This window comes from Gekko japonicus, unplaced genomic scaffold (assembly GCF_001447785.1).
Source record: "Gekko japonicus isolate JY-2015 unplaced genomic scaffold, Gekko_japonicus_V1.1 scaffold1041, whole genome shotgun sequence".
Taxonomy (NCBI): domain Eukaryota; kingdom Metazoa; phylum Chordata; class Lepidosauria; order Squamata; family Gekkonidae; genus Gekko; species Gekko japonicus.
In genome coordinates, this window is record NW_015167570.1 from 480,892 (window position 1) to 489,241 (window position 8,350).

Below are 8,350 nucleotides of genomic sequence, written 5' to 3' on the forward strand. Positions count from 1 at the left end.
GAGTGTTGGACTGGATGGGCCATTGGCCTGATCCAACATTGGCTTCTCTTATGTTCTCATATTCTTAGAGGTGGTTTCCCATTGCCTTCCTCCGCAGAGTCTTCCTTGGCAGATTTCTTTCCAAGTTCTAACCCTACTTAGCTTCCAAGATCTGATGAGATCAGGCTATACCATGCCACTTTCCCTTCCAGAGTTGCCAACTACGTGGAGGAAAAAAATGTTTCTTTAATAGCAGTTTGATAGGATGCTATGTACCGGGTGATGTCAGTCACCTCCATAACTTGAAAATTTGCTGCATTCTATTTCCATGGATTAAACCTCTTTTAAAGTGACAAGGCATTTGTCTCTCCAGGCCTGTTGGCAACCCTATGCCATGCGTGAGAAATTTCCCCTTAGCATCAAGCATATAGTTCATCACCCCACCTGTGCGGGAGTGTTTGTTACAGTTCATTTACCAATGCTTTGCCCAATGTTCCACTCTGTTTGGAGAGGCCTTGATTCGCTTTCTTGGCCTCAGGCTTGTTCTTGCATTGTGTGTGTTTCCAAGCCCTTCCCTCTCAACAGCAGAGAATAACGGGGACATGGGGGAGAAAAAAAGCAAAATCCTGGGCCCTGATACGACATAAGAAACTGGCTTCTGTTCTGGGGGAAGATGGACTTTTTAAACCGACTGCTTCAATTTAAAAGCAAAACAACCCACTCCCAAGAAGGGGGGGGAAAAGCAGGAAAAATACCTTGTATTCATGTGCACAGTTCAGTGCTTGCTTTCACATGGACACATGAAGCCACCTTATACTGAATCAGACCATTGGTACTTCAAAGTCAGTAATGTCTACTCAGACTGGCAGTGGCTCTCTGAGGTCTCCCAGTGTCTCGTCTTTCACATCACCTACTATCTGTTCCCTTTCAACTGGAGATGCTGGGGACTGAACCCGATGTTCTCCCACTTAGCCACAGCCCCTCCCCTTTCAGACAGAATGCTTGGCAAGATACTTGCTTAATACGTAGCACTAGGGATTTGTGTGTAATATCCCCCTATCATATTACATTGGGTTGGATCCAACAGCTTTTCTGCTAGTAGAAAAGGAAGGAGGCATCCTCTTTGAGCACCTCAAAAAGGCCATGCTAGTGAACATGGGACCTGCATGTACAACGGGAACTATAGTAAGGAGAGGAATCAGGCGAGATCGAGTAAAAAAACTGGATGGATCCAACCCAAGACTTGTTGCCAACATGACCTTAGTTTAGCATAACCTATGGCTGAATTTAGATCAGTGAAAACTGAGGGCCTTCTTTCCCCTGGAAAGCTTTTTTGGGAATTCTATATGATTGCTAGGGGGAGAGAAAGGCAGGAAAAGATCCGCATCTACTTCATAGGATACAGCCCTCTCAGTGTCTCCCTGTATGTCCCATAAAGAGAAGCCAGTGTTGTACTGGAAAGCCCCACCCCGCTCAGCCATAAGCAAATAGGCCTTTCCCCTACATGTTAAGACACAAATGCAGTTAACTGAATTCCAATGCCATTTTTAAAATTGCAAAGCATTTCAGGAGAGAGGAATTTAGAATGGAGAGGGGTGTGTAATCCCTTTCCTGCCTGCCATTCCTTTACTTCACTGTGATTTCCACTAAAGCCAGTTTGGTGTAGGGGTTAGGAGTGTGGAGTCTAATCTGGGAGAACCGGGTTTGATTCCCCACTCCTCCACATACAGCCAAGCTGGTGTGACGTTGGGTCAGGCACAAGTTCTCTCAAAGCTGTTCTCTCAAGAGCAGTTCTCGAAAGAGCTCTCTCAGCCCCACCTACCTCACAGGGTGTCTGTTGTGGGGAGGAGGAGGCAAAGGAGATTGTAAGCCATTCTGAGACTCCTTTGAGTAGTAAAGGGCAGGGTATAAATCTAATCTCCTCCTCCTCCTCCTCCTCCTCCTCCTCCTCCTCCTACCTCCTCCTCCTCCTCCTCCTCCTCCTCCTCTTCTGTTTTCAAAGGCTTGGTCAACATTATTACCTCCACATAGTAAGTGAGGAGCTGGGGCTGAGGGAACTGTGGTTTTGTTAAAGCCGCTTAGAGAGCCCATCACACTGGTGAGACGAGAAGCATGGACTGTCCAGCTTACACTCTTCACCAACATGCGGCACCAGCCCTCTTTTCTCAAACACTTTACTGTGGATGAAAGAAAGGAAAACTATTCTGCTCATGTCATGTCCAAGGTCATTCACTTGGTTATTGTTTGCCCCGGCATATATCCAAAAGCTACCTCAAGAAAAGCCACTGAGAGGAGGAAAAAAATCATCCCCCAGTCTCCTAAATGAATGGGAATTATTTTGCTTATACGTTTCCCCACCCCTGCATATTCTCTGGTGATGGTGTTATTTTGCTGTACAATGCCTACGCTTGTTCACTCATGCGTTGTGCCAGTTAGACCACCTAGCCATTAAGTTCTTACTCTGGAGCAAGGTCATCTGTCATCTTGCAGTCTTCTCTGTACCACCCACTGTCGACAGGCGTGCTGTTTTCCAGACAAGGAATGGTAATTTGCAGGAATGGGATGCTTTTCGCTTACCACGCCAAACTGCCCTCTCCATTCCACAAATGGCTGATGTAAATTAGAAGGGAGAGAAGGCACTTCAGTCCACACCAAAGTAGCCAGTCATTAGCTCAATATGTCACACAAACTAGACCACATAAAGGGACAAGGCTACAGTTAGATAATTCACAGGGTGACTACCAAATGTGAGTGTTGGTGAGGACTGACAACTTAGCTGGACTGCAGGCTATTACCTAAAAGCAATATATTTGTTAATTTGGGGGGCCTGGCCTACCCAGACATGCCTATGCCCCAGTTTCTCAACACTGTACGGTATGTTGTCGAAGGCTTTCACAGCTGGAGTTCATTAGCTGTTGTAGATTTTCCGGGTTGTGTGGCCGTGGTCTTGGCATTGTAGCTACTGGTGAAACGTCAGGTCCTACAATGCCAAAACCATGGCCATACATCCCGGAAAATCTACAACAGCTACTGTACAGTATGTTTGATCCTTCCTTCATACACATCTCAAGCAGCATAGCAGGTGATTCCCCAAAGACTGATCCCATGCTGCGGCAGGTGTTCCCGTGAAAATGTTCCAACAATGTAGGCAAGATTGGTGGGGGGAGGTGGTTCCCATCGATGCTGCTCTGTGCACAAACAAATGTGCAGCTCCTCTAAAAAAAAGTTGTATTTGAGGTGACTTGGCAAGAGATTTTTCTTGAGTATCACTTAAGGTTGCATCTGGACAAAAATTTCTGCTAACGGAAGGGGAGGGGCAATTTCTGACAATTCCCCTTTTCATGGCAGACCCCTTTCATGTCATTCCCAAGGGTCCCTTATCCTTCAGCAGCAGCATTTTGTGGAGGTCAATAGTCTGCAGTGGGAGGGGGAAGGCAGGGAAGTCCCATTCTGCTGACGGAAAATTAGCCTGGGTTCAAGCCTTGATGCTGCCCCTCATCAACACAACAGATGGAAATGTGGGGACCAGTCTGTGGAACGAAGGGGTGTGTGTCTCTTTCTTTTGCTATCTGATCTCCAAAGATACGTGAGTCAAGTCTGGCTGAGTTGGTCCTTGCATACTTTTCTATTCTGCATTGTGGCGTGGGTTGAATTAGCAACACCGAAGCAAAGATACGCAGTCATAACTGTGCTTTGATCGCTCCCCCATGCTTGGTTTTTCAAAGTGCTTTCTCAACATTAAGCCTCTTAACACCCCGCTGAGATAGATCTACATTATTATCCAAAGCAAAGAGAGGTTAACTGCCTTTCCCTGGGCACTGAGGAAGCAAGTGGTAAACACAAACCGAATTATAACCTTTTCTCCGGTTTCTCGGGCCGATAGTAGCACCAGAAGACTCTGCCTGTCGTGGGGCCAGCTTTCCAAAGAGCTAATTATCTCCAATTAAAGTTGCATTTTTCCAATATGTTCAGCTTTTGTCCTATATACATAAGAGTGCTTAATAGTCTGTCTTGTAGCTAGGAGGGGAATAGGTGAAATGGTTACCTTTTGCTAGCCCCAATTACTGGCTTTAAAAAGCAGTATCTTTTTAGTTGTGTTGGGTCCACCAAATGAGACATACTGGCCATAGCCATTCTAGAAGACAGCTTCCAAATCTGCTTGTTTTATATTTTAATCTAAAGCAGAAAGTGTGGGAAGGAATGGGTTGGATCCAGCAGCACTTTTACACCAACAGATTTTTGCTGAATACTTCCTTCTGCTATAGATTCATCCCTCATGCTCTTCCTGGAGGGGGTCGCCTTTCCCCCCCCCCCCATGAGCAAAATTTTGGGGAGCCCTTTGAGTGGCAGCAAAATGGGGAAGATGAGAAAGTCTCATTCTGCTGATGGAAAATCTTTCCATTAGAGCCAACCCAGCATATGAAAAAAAGAATTCTGTCGGGGTTAGAACAAGCCCTTATGAATTTCAGGTAGGTGGACATTGTCAAGAAAATGGATATCCTCTTAACGTGAGATGTTTTCAACACACCAATTAGATTTAAAGGCCCCGATCCCATTCTAGTAGAGAGGGTAGTGGCGATACAGTTGCAGAGCTTTTTGGATGACACTTCCACACTGGATCCCTTCCAGTCCGGCTTCCACCCTGGTCATGGGACGAAGACAGCACTGGTCACCCTCACGGATGACCTCCGGAGGCATCTGGATCAGGGCGGGACAGCGGTGCTGCTGTTGTTAGATCTGTCGGCGGCGTTCGACATGGTCGATCGTCAGCTGCTCGCCCACCGCCTCGCCGATGTGGGGATTCGGGGGCTGGCCTTGCAATGGCTTATCTCCTTTCTCCACGGTCGGGGACAAAGGGTGGTACTGCGGGAGGAGATGTCCCAAAGGCAACTACTAGTCTGTGGAGTGCCTCAAGGGGCAGTGCTCTCCCCAATGCTATTTAACATCTATATGTGCCCCCTTGCACGGAGGTATGGGCTTGGGTGTCACCAATATGCGGATGACACCCAGCTCTATCTGTTGGTGGGTGGTCAGTCTGGCTCTACCTCAGAAGATCTGGACCGGGCGTTGCAGGACATGGCGGGATGGCTTAGGTTGAGTCATCTGAAACTGAATCCGACGAAGACAGGGGTCCTTTGCCTGAATCGGAGTGGCTAGGGGCCCCTCTTCCGGCCTTCGGTGGGGCGCCATTGGGTCAGGGGTTTGGGTGTGCTCCTGGATGCTTCATTGACAATGGAGGCCCAGGTAGCAGCCACTGCCAAGGCAGCCTTTTACCACCTTCGGCTGATTAGGCAGTTGGTCCCCTTCCTCAAACGCAATGATCTGGCTTCAGTGATCCACGCTATGGTCACCTCAAGGCTAGACTACTGTAATGCTCTCTACATGGGGCTGCCCTTGGGGCAACTTCGGAAGCTGCAGCTGGTGCAAAATGCGGCAGCCAGGTTGTTGATGGGTCTCCCCAGGTGGGAGCACATCCAGCCTGTGCCGAAGTCATTGCACTGGCTTTCAATAGCGTTCCAGATTCGCTTCAAGGTGATGGTTTTTACCTTTAAAGCTCTAAATGGCCAGGGGCCTGTCTACCTGAGGGACCACCTCTCCCCGTACATTCCCCCAAGAGCACTGTGGTCTGGATCACAACCCCGCCTGCCCCCCCACCCCGGGGCCTAGGGAGGCCAGGTTGATGGTAACCAGGAACAGGGCATTCTCCCTGGTGGCACCAATGCTGTGGAACGAGCTCCCTAATGAAATTAGAGCTCTACGCGACCTCCAGCAGTTCCGTAGAGCAGTGAAAACTGAGCTGTTTCACCAAGCCTTCAAATAAGAAGAAGAAGAAGAAGAAGAGATTGGATTTATACCCCGCCCTTCACTACCCAAAGGTGTCTCAGAGTGGCTTACAAACTCCTTTCCCTTCCCCTCCCCACAACAGACACCCTGTGAAATAAGAACTGGCTGCACCGGCTGGGTAACACTAGCATTTTACCACAGGATGCTGCCGTATTTACTTAGTTTTACTGTATTTATTGGATTTTATATTTTGTATTTGCTTGTTTTATGTTGTATGTTGTTTTAAATTGTTTGTATGTTGTTTTAAATTGTTTGTAACCTGCCCTGAGCCACCTTGGCGGGCGGGAGGGGTAAAAATCCAATTAAATAAATAAATAGGTGCTTCTAGGAATGGTTCCCTTGGTTCCCTGATGATTAATATGGTGCCCCAGAGTCTCAAATCATTAACTGTAGTCAACTGCAGTATGTAGGCCACGTCAGAGTCCTTTGCATGTAACACTCTTGAGAGACTGGGCATATGTGGTGGGTGTGATGGTGGTCAAGCCTACTCAAATCCAGCCAAGAAAGGTCACTCTGCCCGCATCGTATAGTGATTAAGAGCAGTGGACTCTAATCTGGAGAACCGGGTTTGGTTCCTGACTCATCCACATGAAGCCTGCTTGGGCCAGCCCCAGTGCTCTCAGCCCCACCTGCCTCACAAGGTGCCTGCTGTGGGGAGAGGAAGGGAAGGAGACTGTAAGCTGTTTTGAGACTTTTTAGGGTACAGAAAGGTAAAGGTTTCCCTTGCTCAAAAGCCAGTCAAAATCGACTCAAGGGGCGGTGCTCATCTCCGTTTCCAAGCTGAAGAACCAGCGCTGTCCAAAGACATTTTCCATGGTCATGTGGCTGGCATGACTAAACGCTGAGGTGCACGGAATGCTGTTACCTTCCCACCGAAGCAGTACCTATTTATCTACTTGCAATTTCTTGCTTTCAAATTGCTCGGTTGGCAGGAGCTGGGGTCAGAGATGGGAGCTCACTCCGTCACGTGGCACTCGGGTCTCGAATTACCAAACTACTGACCTTCCAGTCTGCAGCTCGGCTTCTCTGAGCCACCATAGCCCCAAAAAGTGTGGTATAAAACGAACTCTTCATAGGCAATACTTTCCAATTGGCATTCCAACAGCATGTCAGGCTTGTAGCATAAACACGTTTCCAAGGACTTTGGAACTCAGTGCCTGAAAACAAAGTGACTATTAGATCGCCGAAGGATACCTTCTGTTTAAAAAGGCTGAGAAATTAGGGTGGGATGGGGGAGGCTCTTTCACTGAGAAAATCCAAGCTGAACAAATGACCCAAGTGTCTCCATAATGTTTGTTTCATGCTTAAAAATATAGCACATTTATTAAAAATAGATATTTATAAACCTTGGTATGAAGAGACACAGATATCAGGCGGATGAGAGAGAAAAGAAACAACATGTCACGGACTTCCCCAAAGGTTTCATCTTTTGTTTTCTTAGGCAGATCAACAAAGTGGTAGTTTCCCCCCACCCACCCACACCACTGCACTGTATGTCCCTCATTTTAATTGATTTTTTGTGTGTAAAAAAAGCTTGCTAGCTTCAACATAAATAAAATGAGAAGAAAAGATGATATGATCTATAAGACACAAAAAGACAGCCGCTTAGCTATCTGTGGAACATATCTGGGCATGAATATGCTGTACATTGGAAACTGTTTACAGGAGTGTCCCGTCTGCCTTTGGCTGTATTGAAAGGTTCGGCCTGTGGTGGGTTCTTCCAGAGCTGATACTTACATCTTTGCAGTTCTTTCCAGAGAACAAATGAAAACAGAAAGGGCAGAACAGGCAGGCGGAGGGCGGGGGGGGGGGGGGGGGGGGGGGATTGGGGGGGGGGGGGGAGTTCTGCTCGTAACCGTGTGAAAAAAGTCTTGTTAGATTAATTGTGCTTGAGCCTCCAGCCGCCCCGCAGGCAGCGGTTTTATGGCGTCCTAATACACAAAAAGCGTCTGTTCTCGTTAAACCGCGTGTCAATAACACACAACAGTCTGCTGTCACCTCGTGTCAGCTGTCTGGAATGGCTTTGCCTCCGCAGTTCACAGCGTCGTGAAAACGTGTAGATGTACACAAAAATGATCACAATGAGGTTGAGAATCGTCCCGATGATTCCCAGCATGGCCAGGATGGTTTCCTCCTTGCTTTCCTTTTCTTGGTTGGCTTTTTCTTCTTCATTTCCACTGGTGATTACCATCTTGGTAGCCAGTTTCTCTACTCTTCTCCTCAGGCTAACCTAGTAGAGAAAGAGAGTAGAGAGTGTCAAACGCTGGTTTTGGTATCTTGGAAGGTTTGTAGGGTCGATAACATCGAACACAGTAGGGCTGCCAACCTCAAGGTAGTGGCTGGAGATCTCCCGCTATTACAACTGATCTCCAAGAGACAGAGGGCGATTTCTCACTAGAGCTGCCTCGCAGCACAGCGCCGTTTGCCCCAACACAAACATGTCAGTTTCACACCCGAGGCTGCGGGGCTGCATTTGACTCGGGGCTTCGCCCGATTTCCTCCGCAGTTTCATGATCCTCAAAAACCA

At 47.7% G+C, this 8,350-nt stretch overlaps 1 protein-coding gene across 1 annotated transcript in view; it reads right to left on the reverse strand.

Moving 5' to 3' along the window:
* The window catches only part of LOC107112651 (chromosome unknown open reading frame, human C14orf132), a 157,104-nt gene extending 149,090 nt beyond the window's left edge, over positions 1-8,014 (reverse strand). The window contains exon 1 of the mRNA XM_015413848.1: positions 7,822-8,014. Coding sequence (XP_015269334.1) covers positions 7,822-8,014 — 193 coding nt within the window. The remainder of the gene's footprint in view (positions 1-7,821) is intronic.
* Between the last annotated feature and the right edge of the window lie 336 nt (positions 8,015-8,350).